Genomic DNA, 15,286 nt, shown 5'->3' with positions numbered 1-15,286 from the left:
CACATGCCCTATTTGTTGGTCTCTCATGTTTCCAAAGGCTTGCCTTAACTTTGTTACCTAAAAGCTGGATGCTTTGCATCCGAGTAATCTTCTGTGACAGAAAGATTCCTTAATGGCTCGGAGATTTTAGCTGTGGTTTCTTCTCCGCTGTAATAAAACAGAGACTGAGAGCCGGGTAGGAGGCTAAGGAGCCGCGGCAGCAAAGGCAAAGTGTTCGGGCAATGAGTTGCAATTTGCTCTTCCTCTCTCCGAAAAGGAAAACACTCAACTCCTCCAAATCTTCATGATAGATGGTGATAGTTTCTTGCATTGAAAACAGCAAAAAGGGCTGCCCTTCAGAGGCATTGTTTTACTTTGGGAGGTCGTGTCCTCTATCAATCCGGAAGTGGCTTTTCTGACATTTTTTCCCTGCAGACTTCTATGACTTCTGCTTTCTGCGCATAAACCAACTGGAAATGTACATGCAAATGTGGTCAGGGCCAAACTGCACCTCCGAATCCATGTTCCAAAGACCTACCTTTCTTGTGTGTAGGTTATGGTTGTTATTGTGATTGTGATAATTATTATTATGAAGCTTGGAGGAGGGCGGTTCTTCTGTGCAGACAACAGAAGGGATGGAGGCGACTTATCTCTTCACTGTATCACCAAGATCGGAATAGAGAACGCCCCTCTCCCAGCCCCTATGATCTTTCGGAGGGAAAAGGTCCCCATTGGCGGCCATGGGCTGCTGCTTTCTGTGGTTTGCGTCTTTAAAATGGAAGGCGAGGGCAGGTTGATTCCACGCGCGAACCCAAACGCAAGAGCTGCGGGTCTTTTCCATAGCTGCGCTTCTCCTTCACAGTTTTGAGATAGAATTATTGGGTGTAAATTTCTAGTCTACCTGTGTGAGTTAGACTTGGGTGACTGGAGCTTAAGATCGGGGGGGGGGGTCTACAACCGTGCAAGAGGCCGCTTCCTGCCTTTGGGGTCAACTCCTTGGTTGAGAAATTGGGATCTTGATGGGCTTCCTCCCCACCCGCCTGCCCGCAATTCCGGCATTCTTCAGCGCCCTACCCCGATGCAAGCAACTGGAACGCGCTTCTCAGGAAGCCTATCCTATCCATGTTTACTCAGAAGGAAATCCCACTGATTTCAATAGGGTTTGCTCCCAGCTAAGTGTGCATAGGGGTGCAGCCTTATTTGAGCAAGAGAAGGTGAAGATAAACCCCATTGCATTCGCTGGGACCTATTCCTGAGTCAACATGCATAGGTTCGGACTGAGGATCTGCCTAGCTAACTTAGCATTCCTAAGGACAGCCTGTGAATTCGGTGTGGACGGGAAATTTAGAAATCGGCTTCGCAATTGCCAGAGCCCTTCACATTCGATCTACTCTGGGGTTTCTCCCTCCCACCCCACCCCCCATCCCAGGGAACTGATATTCATTCTTCTCTTGAAACCCCGGGGTCTTTCAGACAAGCTCCTTCGTTATTTTCCTCTGCGCGGCATGACTGTCTTTCGGGCAAAAGGTTTAGGAAAATCTCTGAATATCTTTTTAAAAGCATTTCTAAAACGAAGTATTTTCTTCCTGTCCTTTACATTAGAGATCGGGGATTTTCTGCTTGAATGAAAAGAGAAAGTACAAAATTAAGAACGTGTCTAAACTTTTAGGTGAGTCACAAACCATTTTTAAAAAAGAAATAAAACAGCCTTAAAAGGCTAGACTCCACAAGCACACTATTCCGAAGTGACAACTTTTGTTTTAGTATTTTTCAACAAAAAATACTCTTTATGATACCTTAAAAGACTAATAGATTTACTGTGGCATGAAATTCCGTGGACTAGGCAAAGTAGGCTCTAGAGAGCTTACGGCACAATAAATCTATCCGCCTTCAAGGCGCTGCAAGACTCTTTGTTCTACACGAAGTTCAGTAAGTGTTAAAAAAATAATCGGAGAACATTCGTCCAATGTGTGTGATGGGACTGATCATGTTAATTAACCCTGAAAGGAGGCAAATACTCTTTCAAGTTCTTTTCAATTTAAAGCCATTTACGGCCGAGTAAACCTCCACAGGATCGCTCTGCACGAACTCCGCACGATCCATAGTTTTTTGCAAACCCATCACCTCCATGTATCATAATACTGTATGGTTATAACTTAAATGAACATTCCCACTTGGAGTTGCTGTTTTTCCCCCTTTAGTTCTTGACTGGGAAATCAAGTAAGGAAACAAAGCAAATTAGCATCCTTGAAGAGAAAGCCAATTAGCTTGTGGTTTAAATAAGAGAGGGTTTCTTTTTAAAAAAATAAAATAAACCAAACCAATGTTTATTGTGTATATGCTATATTATACAGTATATATAACAGGATGAATATGGGTTTTAAATGTTGCAGTCCAGATTCGGAAAAGCAATCATTTTCGACTCGTGTTCCATCCGCGTTACTTGGGTGTAAGTTTCATGACATCAGCGAGAGATACTTTGCAAGTAAATGGGTTGGCAATCTGCGTCAGCGAAAGGGGCCGCGAACGTGTCGATTAAGCCCGGGACGTCGCCCGAGTCGGCTTGCGCGGCGGATCCTTGGCCATCTCAAACCTGCGCGGAAGTTAAACAGCGTCAGGATAATGCAACGCAAAAAATCTTTCAGGGTCCCCTTTCCACCCTCGCCGCCACTTTTAAGCAAAAACGGTTGGGATCGACTTATTTGACGGCCATCGATACCACACCTGCTTTACTGAAATGCGTCTCCACTCCATTCAGAAACAAAAACAAAAACGACGAGGTTCTTTTGACAAAGCCGTTTGCGGGTCTGCAAAAAGAAAGGATTTTTTTTTTGTGTGTGTGTTTTAAATTCTCTCTTAAAATCAACGGAAAAGGAAGCTCCGAAATCCACCAGTATTAGAGTTCGTACCATTTCTGAGTTTGGGGTGGATGGGTAGGGTTTAGGTAACCAATTTGGATGCGTGAAATTTCCTGGGCTGCGCAGCTTTGGGATCCACCAGAAAGTTGTGCGCCCTTTCCGTGTCATCCCCTGGAAAGCCATCGGCATGATCTATAGGGCGCCGTTAAACTGGAACTTTGGACTTGGGGCGCGGGGAGCACGCCCCAGACAGAGGGTCTCCCTCGCTTTGGGTGCGGGGCATGGATGGGGCATGCTTTCCATTCCCCCTAAACTCAGTGGGTCGCCTTGAGCGAGTTAACCTCGCAAGGCTGTTGCAAGTGATGACGTGGTTTGTTAATTTCTACGGCAGGAAGCCCGGAATCAATTGGAAGGAAATTTACTTGAAATCTACAGGATCGATGGACCCAGGTGTTTAGGGGACCGTCCGGGCTTTAAAGCGTTAATTCAGCTCCTAATGATAAAGGGCGGAGAGGTTTTGAGAAGCTGCGGGCGGGCGACTGGATGGAGTTGTAAGGGGCTCAGACACGTGTTAGGATTCTCCCTTCCAGACGCACCGAGTTCCCTGGCGGCTCCTTTCGGCTCTTGCGGCGCCAAAAGCCTCAGACCCACAAAGTTCCCATTTGAACTCCGATCCATCCATCCAGTTCCTTCCGCTTTCCTGTTCCGCAGTTTTAGGTCAAGTGGGAAGAAGAAGAAGAAGAGTTTGGATTTGATATTCCGCCTTTCACTCCCCTTCAGGAGTCTCAAAATGGATAACATTCTCCTCTCCCTTCCTCCCCCACAACAAACACTCTGTGAGGTGAGTGGGGCTGAGAGACTTCAAAGAAGTGTGACTGGCCCAAGGTCACCCAGCAGCTGCATGTGGAGGAGCGGGGAAGCTAACCCGGTTCCCCAGATTAGGAGACTACCGTCTTAACCACTACACCACACTGGCTCTCCAGGAAAGGGGTGATCCTATCCTGACCTGGGGCGCAGGCTATAAGCCCCCAGAGGCCAGGCAATTCCTTCCCCGCCCGCTTCCCATCCACTTGTATGGGTTTTATGGGGAGGCATTTGAAGAAAGGGGGGTCGTAGGGGCGCCCTGCGCTGGCATTGGCCCGGGAGGGTCTCGTTCCAAGGACGACTGCGCGGCCTTGACTTTGCCCTGCGAGGGTAGATGTGGTGCTGATGGCGTGGAACTCTATCCGCGCAGGAGAAGCTCTGGTGCCTGCAGAATGGGCTTTTTCAAAACGAAAAACAAAGCTGCTGTCCTAAGCATCCTAATGCAGAAGAAAACCCTCCTTTAAATCAACGGGAATGTCTCTCGAAAATAAACAGAGCTAAGATTTGATGGGGCGGCTGAGCGGGGATCCTAAGATGAGTTGCCAGTAAATTCGAGGGCACTTCCCAATATGGGACGTGTGTGGCGGGGGCGATGAACAGGCCAGAAAGACCGCTGCTCAAATGTCGCCTGAGTCATTAATCTTTCATCCTCCACCTCCCGCCCGCCCGTCCACCCCACCCCCCAAAAATACGAGGATAACTCTACGGTTATTAGAGTAGTGATAATAGCTGAGAGTACGTCTTTGAAGCGCTTGGGACATTGTTGACAGCTCCCCCTCAAACATGCCTACTCAGAAGTAAGCCTCAATGAGTTGAATGAGACTTACTCCCAGGTAAGCGTGTATAGGATTATAGCCAGACGCTAAGGGAGCTGCTTATGCTTAGGATCAGGATGTAAAATGCACGTTGCCCCCAGCGAATAAACGAAGAACTGTAGTAGCTGACAGCCCATCCTCACGTTACCTTCCAGGGCCATCTCCGTGTAGACACACGGCCCGCTTTACCTAAAAAAAAATTGGGTTGAATTCCTGATCTCCCTAAAGTACTCTTCCAAGAAACCGGACATGATTGGGCACGATTTGGCACTCGATTCCAAGTTTATTCTTCCAGTCCGCACAACCCATGGACTCCTCTGTTGACTTAAAGTAGACCGTCAGGCACCGCGGATTGCAGCGCTCTGCCTACACACTGCAAAGCACATTCGAAGCAAGTTTCGCCCTCAATGAATTCTGGGCACTGGAGTTTGGATAAGGGCTGCTGGGGGTGGTCTCTCTCCACAGTGCCCATAACTTTGTGCGCATCGACTGCGCTTTAAAGGTATCGTGTTTGCGCAGAGAACGTGGGACTCCGGGCGTCCTGTTGTCTTTGGTCCAGGAGGGCGAGGCCCAGTCGGCTTCTGTAGAAATACTTGCCATTCCTGGGCGGACAGTAATGTTTAACTTGACGTGAATAACTTGATTCATCAGTTATGAACAAGACAGTTATTCGGAGAAGGGTTAGGGAGGCTCACCAGTGACGTGAACAAGTGGGCTTAAGTGCACAGTGGAAAGGAACAGCGGCGGTGCCTCCGGGGCAGAGGGCCAGGATCCGACTCAGCAGAAAAAGCAGGAGGCACCCTAGGCGCAGCACGGATGGCTCACCGCCTTTGGAAGGGAGACAAGGCAGGGCGCACGTGGCCCTCTAAAGACGTCTCCCCTCCGCACCCTTAAACCCGTGAACACCAGAGAGTCCAGAATTACTAGTGGAAACTTGCAGTTGACCACGTTCACTGCTCGTGCGCCGTGAACGGCCTGCTGTCAAGGGGCCGAAATCTTTTGCACTTTCGCATGCAGACCCTGTTATTGGACGGCGTCTCTTTCTTTCTTTCTTTCTTTCTTTCTTTCTTTCTTTCTTTCTTTCTTTCTTTCTTTCTTTCTTTCCCTGGTTTAAGGGATCTTATAGAGAAAAGGTCATGATCGCACCTGAAACCTGCTCCCCGCCCTCCTGATCCCTCCCCGATGACAGCTCGGAGGAGTCGTGCTCAAACCTCTCCAAGTCGCACCATTCGTCAATGGGAAGAGGGATTGGGGCGAGAATGAAGGCTGAGCCTCCCGAGATTTAGATGCCACGCTGCTCATCATCCGGCTGAGTTCGTGTGCTGATCGGCCGGGTGAATCAGCGGGCTTTTGTGCGCGCCAGGCTTGTTTTCACGGCTGCAGAGAGCGAGGGAGGCGCATCCATCCGGGCTGGTGCGCGGAAGGCAGGGCGAGAGGCAGCGAGCCGCGCTTGCCCCAGCGCTGAGACAGAGCAAAGTGGGCTTCTGCCCGGCTTTATCGCGCCGCCGGCGCACACCCGTTCAGCTCACGTAGGTTTAAGCAGGGGAAGGCAGCGACGGGGTCTTCGGGGGACATCGGCAGGTGGGACTGTCCCGGCCCCCTCCCTCTCTCTTAAGCTGCTTTGCGGGCCGCGGCACTTGTTCCAGTGCTTCGGCAAGGGGAAGGCCAAGGGCTTTGGGCGCCCTCTAGCGTCCGCTCCGCGTCCCTGCAGCAAGAGAGCCCCGGCCAGGTTTTGGATGCTGCTCAAAGCGGGCTGCTTTGGTTCTAGAGGTTTCCGGAGTCGGTTGCGCAATGCAACTGCGGGCAGCTCCAGCGACCGAGGAAACAACAAGCTTCGAAGAGAAAGCCGCTTCCTCTTTGCGATTGCACCAGGCCCACTCCTCCTCCTCCCTGCCCCCGCGCCAGACCCCTGCGGTTTCTCTTCCATGTTGCAGATTTGTGCAACGGACGTTGCTAACTTAACGTGCCTTTTACCCTTCTTGGGAAACTGTTTCCCCTTTCCTCCTCCCCACTCTCTTCCCTCCGTACACGCTTTGCCTCCGTGATCCCCGATAATCTGAGAAAAGCAGGAGTTGGAATCTTCCCTTTTTCTCTCTCTCCTCTTCCCCCATCCCGCTATATTTGGCCTGCCCAGGCTTCTTAAGGGAGGAAAAATTCTGATCTCTTCATGCTTTCAGTGCTTTTTTTCTGGGAGCACGCAGGGGTACGCATACCCCTAAACATTTTGTGAATCTAAGGCAGGCCTCATTAAGGGGCAGTATTTCAATATGAGTAGGAAAATGAGAGTACCCCTAAACATTTTTTTTAGAGAAAAACAACTGCATGCTATAGCAAAGGTAAAGGTAAAGGTAAAGGGACCCCTGACCATTAGGTCCAGTCGTGACCGACTCTGGGGTTGCGGCCCTCATCTCGCTTTATTGGCCAAGGGAGCTGGCATACAGCTTCCGGGTCATATGGCCAGCATGACTAAGTCACTTCTGGCAAACCAGAACAGCACACGGAAACGCCGTTCACCTTCCCACCAGAGCGGTCCCTATTTATCTACTTGCACTTTGACGTGCTTTTGAACTGCTAGGTTGGCAGGAGCAGGGACCAAGCAACGGGAGCTCACCCTGTCGTGGGGATTCGAACCGCCGAGCTTCTGATTGGCAAGCCCAAGAGGCTCAGTGGTTTAACCTACAGCGCCACCCGTGCCCCATGCTATAGTAAGTTAAGCTAATTTGTGCCAGGGGGTAGGAGGAGCACCAGCATCATAGTCCTGGTTGGACCAAGATACCCGTCAACAAGTGAAGATAGCATGCAGTGGGGTAAAATGTTCGGTTACGGAGAAGAAATTGCAGGGGCCAAAAGGATTTTCAGAAATGTGTCAGCCGCTTAATGCAAGCATCTAGGGATGAGGCACACACACAAATAGGATAGTTTGTAGAAGAGCCCTGCTGGATCAGGCCAAAGGTCCATCGAGTCCAGCATCCTGTTCTCATAGTGGCCAAGCAGATGCCCATGAGAAGCTTACAAGCAGGGCAGGAGCACAACAGCACTCTCCCCCTCCTGAGCTGCAGCATTTGGTTACAATTTCAGCAACACACCAAGCTGATCAATAAAGATGAGATCCTCATCTAATTCTGAAGGGCCTTCTGTTTTCTCCCTTAAGCTTAAGAAACTGTCTCCCTGTAGAGAAATTTGGGGAGAGGGATTGAAAGCCCCAGTGACATGGGCTTGTGGTGTGTGCCTAGGTATGTTCTGAGCATTGATGTACCGGTAAGTGGCAAGTGGCAAAGAGAATGATTTCACTAATGCATGAAATTCCATTCATTTATGTCTGGGGTGGGGGAAATTGGCCCTCCAGATGCTGTTGGACTTCAACTCCCATCAGCCTTGGGTCAGCAGATGAGGAGAGCAACAGTCCGACAACATCTGGAGGGCCAAGGGTTCCCCAGCCCTGGTTCATACAAATCCACTGCTAGCTAGTTGTTACATATCCTGGAATTCAACTGCAGGTAATTTCAAGGGTGTGCCAAGGGTGTGTAGAACACAAAAGAAGAGTCGTTCCATTGTCTGGGTAGGTCACTTCCTGGTTTTCATGGGGAAGCCGTTATCAGCGGGGCCCAGCGATGGAAACACGCAGCTGTACTGAGGCATAACTGGGTGTTGGAATTTTGCGCCCCTAACAATTTTGCACCAGGGCAATTGCCCCTTTTGACCCCACCCCCCATGCCACACCACTGCCAGCACTATCCACTACATCACACTCACTTTCATAAAGAACCATGGCAGAAAAGCTTATATTTATGGCACTTTGTTATTTTTATTTTATTACATTTCCTCCAAGGAACTGATATATGGCTCTCCAGTTTATCCTCCCAACAACCCAGTGTTGCTGCAGGACAGTGACTGGCTTATAGGAGCCAGTTCCCAGGGGCTTGGGGGCTTTGACCCCCACAATAAAATATTTGAGGGGGCTGGGCCCCCACAAAGTTGATGGGCATTCCCATTCAAATGGTGTGTGTGCACATGTGATTGATGTGTCATGTGATCAATTATGTAGGGGCATGGGTCACCTGGGCCCCCATGATATTTTATTCAAGTTGGCAGCCCTGGATTGGCTTAAAAGATCAGTAAGGTTTGTAACCTAGTGGAGATTGGAACCCTGGTCTTCCAAGGCTGTAGTCCAACACACTAATTACTACATCACTATGAGATCAGCCACCATTCAGCATAAACTTCCAAATGCTTTGCTGCTCTATAACCTAGTGCCAGGGTGCTAAAGAAATGTCATTTATCTTTTCATGTGTGCTTTTGCCTCAGATATGAATTCATTTGGCCTGATCAAAAGTATAGTTCTGATTACTATAGCCTGTGTTGAGCAGGACTGCCAGATTTTTTTAAAAAGAAAAAGAAAAAAATCAAAGAGAAGGTGATTTGAGGCATTGTTGAGTCTGGAATCAGGAACATAATGTAATATAGAACCGTCACAGTGAAGAATAATTGGCATTCCTCTATAAAAATTGGCATCTTAAGGCTCATGCCATCACTCAACAGTTGAAAGCGTGTGATCCAACTAATTGAGAGACCTGGATCCATGCCGCTCAACTCCAGAAATGGGCTCATTGCCTTTGGCAAATTCTTTCCGGTCAGCCTTGGCTCCCCTGGGCTCCCAGATCTGAGTTCAGCTTCCTATTAGTGGGGCTCTATTGCTTCTCATTCTGACAGCTGGTAGCCAGTCCAAGTGCTGTGCTAGGGTTCAACTCTGGAGCACATTTATGATCCAAGGGAGCTGCACTCCAGCACATTCTAGAAATGAAAAAGTGAGATAGCTAAGGCTGCAATCCTTGACCCAACTCACTTGGGAGCAAGTTCCATTGAACTTAGTGAAGGCCTGTAGACAAAGAGTGTGTGGGGGGGGGGAGTATGAAGAAGAGTTTGGATTTGATATCCTGCTTTATCACTACCTAAGGAGTCTCAAAGCGGCTAACATTCTCCTTTCCCTTCCTCCCCCACAACAAACACTCTGTGAGGTGAGTGGGGCTGAGAGACTTCAAAGAAGTGTGACTGGCCCAAGGTCACCCAGGAGCTGCATGTGGAGGAGTGGAGACGCCAACCTGGTTCACCAGATTACGAGTCCACCACTCTTAACCACTACACCATACTGGCTCTCTATGAGGAGAGCTGGGACTCCATTTCCCCACCCTCTACTGCCATGGATTCAAAACTTCTCCCCTGCAGTGCTGGCCCTCCACTGCAGTGCCAAAGTCTGACAAAACACCACTATCTGTGTGACTGATCTATAAAACGCCTCAGTGACTATGATTGCCCTGTCCAACTTTTTCAAAGCATTTTTTTATAGTCTCAGAAAGAACATGGGCTGCAGTGTGGTGTGCTGCATATTGACATTTGGGCATAATCTCTAGAGATGTGAGGAACAGATCAGAGGAGAAAGGAAGTGAGATCTTTTTTAAAAAAATCCCTCTCTGCACTTAATCCAGGAGTGTCTGGAAAAGTGTAAAATAGCAATCTTTGGTGCGCTCTGCACAAAGGGAGGCAGGAAGTGTGCGCTGTTCGTTTGAGGGGAGGGCTGCCACCTTTCTTCTTCTTGCAGGCCCTTCACGCCTTTCACACAGAGAGGTGGGGAACCTGCGGCCCTGCAGATGTGAATGGACTCCAGCTCCCCTTGCCCCATATATTTGGCCCTGCTGGCTGGAGCAGATGGGAACTGGAGTTAAACCACCCGAACGGGGGCAGGTTTCCCCATCCTGGTAAACAACTGTGCGATAGGCAAATATTCATCAGGCGAACCTTTGCCCAGAACTTTGCATTTTGTGGGGGCTCACATACTGAATCGGGGTAAAATAATACTACTTGGAAGGGGAGGCGGCAGCTCTTACTGAAGGCGATATATCTCGCTTTATTTCCACAAGAAGCGAAAACCGCCCGTCCCCTTTCCCTCAGCCGCGCGTGCTGAGGGGGGTTACTAGCCCAGTCACTGCGTGGGACCTGGCCTAGGCTTCGTGTGGGTTGACTGTTGAAAAAGCCCGGCTGGGGTGGGGGTGGGCGGGTGCTCGGGGTCCGTGCGGGGTGAGCTTCCTTCTCGAAGCCAGCCAGGCGACTGAGAGTCTCGGGAACTACTTTCGCGCCCTTTTCATTGTCCCGCGGGGACCCACCCACGCACGAGGGAAACGTTTGGCGCGTGAGCGGGCCGCGCGACTCTTGTCTCCGCATCTCCCTCAGCCCGCCTTTCTGAGGCTTCGCGCAAGACGCCGCAGCCGCCGCCCAGAGGTCTGCCGCTTGCTCGCTTGTTCTTTCTCGCGCGCGCGCTGCGGTAATCGCGGCGTCCCATTGACACGCGGGCCTCCCTTTGGCTTTTTACAGTAGCTTCCAGCGGCGGTGCGCAGGCCAATTCCAGGAGCCCGCGGGTTGGAGCCGCGCCCTGCTGAATACCGGAAAGGGCTCTGATTGGCCGGCGCCCTCCCCTATGCAAAAGAGCTGAGGGAATGGCATTCCTCCGGACTCTCTTACTGTAAAAGCAAATTCATTTCCAGTCAATCTCCATTCATAGAGCCAGAAGGCGAGAGGGAGGAGGAGGAGGAGGAGGGCGCGCGGAGAGGGGGGGGGGGCAGAGAGAGAGAGAGAAAGAGAGAGACAGACCAGGCTTTTTGAGACCAGCATGAGCAAACAAACAGCGCCTCACAGAAGGTCACACACAGCTGGAGAGACTGGCCTCCCTAGGCAGGAGCCCTCGGGAAAGCTCGCCGTTGGCGTCTGGTGAACACGTGAAGACTCCTTCCGCTTGGGGAACGTGGACCTTGGGAGGAGCGCAGGCTCTCTCGTCTGAGCGACTCCTACTACTTCTTCTTTTAACTCTTGACTCTGAGGCCGCTTGCGCGTCCGTCCGTCCGCCGGCCTGCGTGTGTGCGTGCGTGCCTGTGTTTGTTCTTACTGCCAATCGCGTGTGCTGCTAGCCTTCTGGTGGGGCAGAAGCGGAAACTCGGCCAGGCCCCCCTCGCGTGTTGTAACGAAGTTGGAGGCGCGAGAAAGGAGGGGAGGGAAAGAGGAAGGCCGTGAGGGAGCGAAGGGTGCGGAGGAGAGAAAGCAAACGATGGTCCCGAAAGCGGAGCTCCACCTGCTGTGGTTAAACCATAGCTGAGCAGCCGGGCCCCGGCGGCTGAATCTGAGGAAGATTGCCTCAGATCTTTCCCCCCAAGTTGGCAGCGTGACTCACCCGGCGGCCACAGACTGTTGGGTGACTTCAGAAGTGCGCGCTCGAAAGTTGCTGCACGCAGTAACCGCAGAGGGAACCCACAAGCCAACCAGCAGCCCCGACCAAACCAGAGGGGTGTCCCCCCCCTTCCCTCTCTCTCTCTCTCTCATATAGACTCCCTCCCTCCTCCTTTCCTTCACATTATTGGCCACCCGACCTGCCGGGATCTTCTTCTTCTTCTTCCATTCCTCGCCCTCGTCGCCGACCCTGCCAAAGCGTTGCGAAAGGGCGCCGCGGCCGCGGGACTCTCCTGGCCCTTTCGGAGAGCGGCGGGGCAGCCCCCCGAGGCCGGGTTTCTCAAGGCCGCTTTGGGAAGAGAGGGCCAGGGAAGCGGAGCTCCTGCAGAAGAACATTAATGGATTTCTGTTGTGTTTAAACTCTCTCTAGAGCCGACTGTAAATATTTGATGAAGTACAGTATATAATGCTGTGATAGCCGCTTGACCTTTGAGAAACCTCAGGCCACGTCCGTGAAAGCCTTTGTCGCCCCCTTCCCTCCCCGCCCTCAAATTGTTCTGAAACCGATTTTCTCTCTCCACGGGCAGAGACTGGTGGGCTTAAATCCGGATTCTAAAGCGGCCTTTTTTTTGTTTCTAAAGGAGCAGAGCGGGGTGTGGGTGGACGGGAGAGAGCAGCCTGCTCTACCAACAGGACAGGAAACTCGCTGCTGGAAGGACTGGCTAGCCCCTTCCCTCCTCCTGTCTCCGGTGCTTGCAACGGATGCCTTTGCTCAGTCCTCCTCCTCCCCCCCGTGTGTGGGATTTTGGAAGGGCCTTTGAATTTTCATAGCACTGGTCATTCCCGAGGGGGAGAAGGCCAAAAGAAAAAAAGCTTGTCCAAACCTATTAGGGACTCTTGCTGCTTCTTTTTGTTGTTGTTATTACTTCTAAAAGAGAGGGACACGCAATACATTTCCAGGAGAGCTTGCCAACTGGATGCTTGGATTAAGTGTGGCAGGACCAGGAGAACGAGCGTCCCCCTGCCGTAGCCAACTGTTGATCCGCATTGACTCCGGGACTGGCTCCTCTGCGGGACCCCTAAGGCTCTTTCCTTTTATGTGGGTCTCCCGAGAGCCTCCGGCCGAAGAGTTGCTGCGCCCGCCCCGCTTTGCGCGAAGCCCCGTGCGGAGCTTTCTCACTCAATCGGCTTGTTGTGATGCGTATCCCCGTAGATACCAGCACGAGCCGCCGCTTCACGCCGCCCTCGACCGCGCTGAGCCCGGGCAAGATGAGCGACGCGCTGCCGCTGGTTGGCCACGAGAACGGCGGCGGCGGCGGCGGCGGCGCCCTGGCGGGCAAGATGAGGACCGCGGACCGCAGCATGGTGGAGGTCCTGGCCGATCACGCCGGCGAGCTGGTGCGCACCGACAGCCCCAACTTCCTCTGCTCCGTCCTGCCGACCCACTGGAGGTGCAACAAGACGCTGCCCATCGCCTTCAAGGTACGAGGGGCAAGGGGAGAAGAGGGAGGCGGCGAGGGAGGGGGTAGAGTTCCTCAGCTGTCAGTCTTGTGTCTAATGCAACCCATTACTATTGACTTGGCAGTAAAGGCCCACGGCTTGCAGAGGGGACTTGCAGGGGGGAAAGTTTCGGCTTGCAGCCGGGCAGCCCAAGCCCGTGCGGGTTTACTCGGAAGTAAGATCCACAGAAAGCAGCGAGGCTGGACTTTTCCAGCGAAGTGTGCTTTGGGGAAAGGGTGGCAGCCTCGAAACGGAAACCGCAAAGTTCGGCCCACGGCCATATGGACTGCATCCTTAGATGCGGTTTCGTGGGCGCGGAAAAGGCTCCTGAAATGTCTAACCGGGTCCGATCCTCGTTAGGAAGTCTGACTAAATTGGAAGGGGGCTTATTTCTGAGTAAGTGGGCGTCGGATTGCAGCCATGCCGACGACCCCTCGTGCAAGTTGACCTGGAAGTAAGACCCCTTACAATAATTGAAGTTTACTTCGGAGGAAGTGTGCGCACGGGCGCTGCTGTGTAGCGCGACCCTAAGCAGCTTTAGTGAGGAATAAAGGTTACCGAGTTAAGGGAGACTTAGCCTTAGCACGTTGTTCTGTGTATTTTCCACCAAAAGCAAGCCACGCTCTGCTCAGCTGAGCTTATTTCCTTCTATCGAGTAGCAGCTACCTACATTTGCCTGGGAATACATCTCACTAAATTCAATAGGACTTACTTCTGCATAGGCATGGTTAGGATTGCCCTGAAAGTGCCACCCTGAACACCTAGGGTGCCATGGAGATATTTATTTCCCATCCGTAATAGACGGGTAGGCTGGCTTGTTTTATTTTCAAACAAACCCAAAACAAAAGTGGAATCTCCGTAAACTGCTCCATGTCTCTAAAAGTTTAGTAAACAGGAGTGAATTCTCATAATCACTTCACAGAGAAGGGATAATCAGCCTTTAGTAATAAGTTATCCTAAGTGTGCAAGCCTCGCTTAAGACCAAAGGCCACCTGGCAAGAGCCGCAGAAACCAGCAGGCCTCAACTGGCCAGGGGTAGATAGACCTCCCTCTACTTTCCACCCACCCTTCCCCTAATAGAGATTTCCACATGAGAGAGAAGGTTACTTACTTCCTACAATCACCCAGAACTTAACGCCTTCCTCCCGAAAGCACTGACCGACCTCCGAGCCTTAAACTCGACCTTCCTAAAACACTAAGAGTATTTGGAAGGAAATGCTCAATTGAATTCCGTGGGGCTTCCTCCCAATAAACGCCTTTGGGGATGCCAGGCACAAGCAGGCAAAGTAGAAAGGATCAAAGGACTTCACGCCAGGAGGACAAGAAGTAACACGTGTAAGTAAATATCATAGAGGAGGAAATATTTCACGGGAAGATTGAGCTTAGACCTGCTCCCAGTCGCTCAGGATTCCTCCTCCCTCCCTCTAGGGAGTCAAAAACAGTTACTGAATTAATACCCCAATTCCCAAAGCCCTTTAGCAGAAACACAGGGAGCCAAACCATTTTAAAAAAAAAATCTACACACTCTTTCTCTCACCCACACTCTTGCAAAGGGCGTCCCTCCGAATATTTTAGAGCGTAGCCGGCTGGTGAATGGAGCAGGAATAAATCTAAGAAGGTATTTACAGGAGCAGAATTGTCCACGGTGACAAGTAAGGAATTCACACACTAACACACACTACCTAATATCTATTACAATCTTAGACATACTTCCATCACAGCCAGCGGTATCTACGCGCAGATCTGACCTCAACAAGTGGTTATTTTAGAAATCCCGCTTGCTTCGTTTAGAAGTAAACACTGTTAGGTACCCTTAGGATTACTTCTGCGTAAAGGCAGTTTGACTTAAAGCCGAGTGAAGCAAGCCTCGGCATAAAGGCGCACGCGAGATGAGGACCCGGCCTCTAGAGTGCTATTGAAGCCTCCTCATTCACATTTACGGTCTTTCGCTGAGCGCAGCAAAGCGCTGAACGCAGCAAGGCCCTCTCCTTTCATAGCTGAGCTCTCACCATCTCTGTATAGCTCAGGTTGGAGTAAGAAAGGGAGGAGAGTTTTCCC

At 51.2% G+C, this 15,286-nt stretch overlaps 1 protein-coding gene across 2 annotated transcripts in view; it reads left to right on the top strand.

Annotated features, from left to right (window-relative positions):
- RUNX1 (RUNX family transcription factor 1) overlaps nt 1–15,286 on the top strand; it is a 186,465-nt gene that overhangs the window by 88,287 nt on the left and 82,892 nt on the right. For both annotated transcript variants that reach the window (XM_079974926.1, XM_079974925.1), the window contains exon 3: nt 12,942–13,210. In XM_079974926.1, coding sequence (XP_079831052.1) covers nt 12,942–13,210 — 269 coding nt within the window. The remainder of the gene's footprint in view (nt 1–12,941; nt 13,211–15,286) is intronic.

Source organism: Podarcis cretensis (genome assembly GCF_951804945.1).
Source record: "Podarcis cretensis genome assembly, chromosome: 4".
NCBI lineage: Eukaryota > Metazoa > Chordata > Lepidosauria > Squamata > Lacertidae > Podarcis > Podarcis cretensis.
Note: the sequence above shows the minus strand (reverse complement) of the source record. Positions and strands in the feature narration are given on the sequence as shown.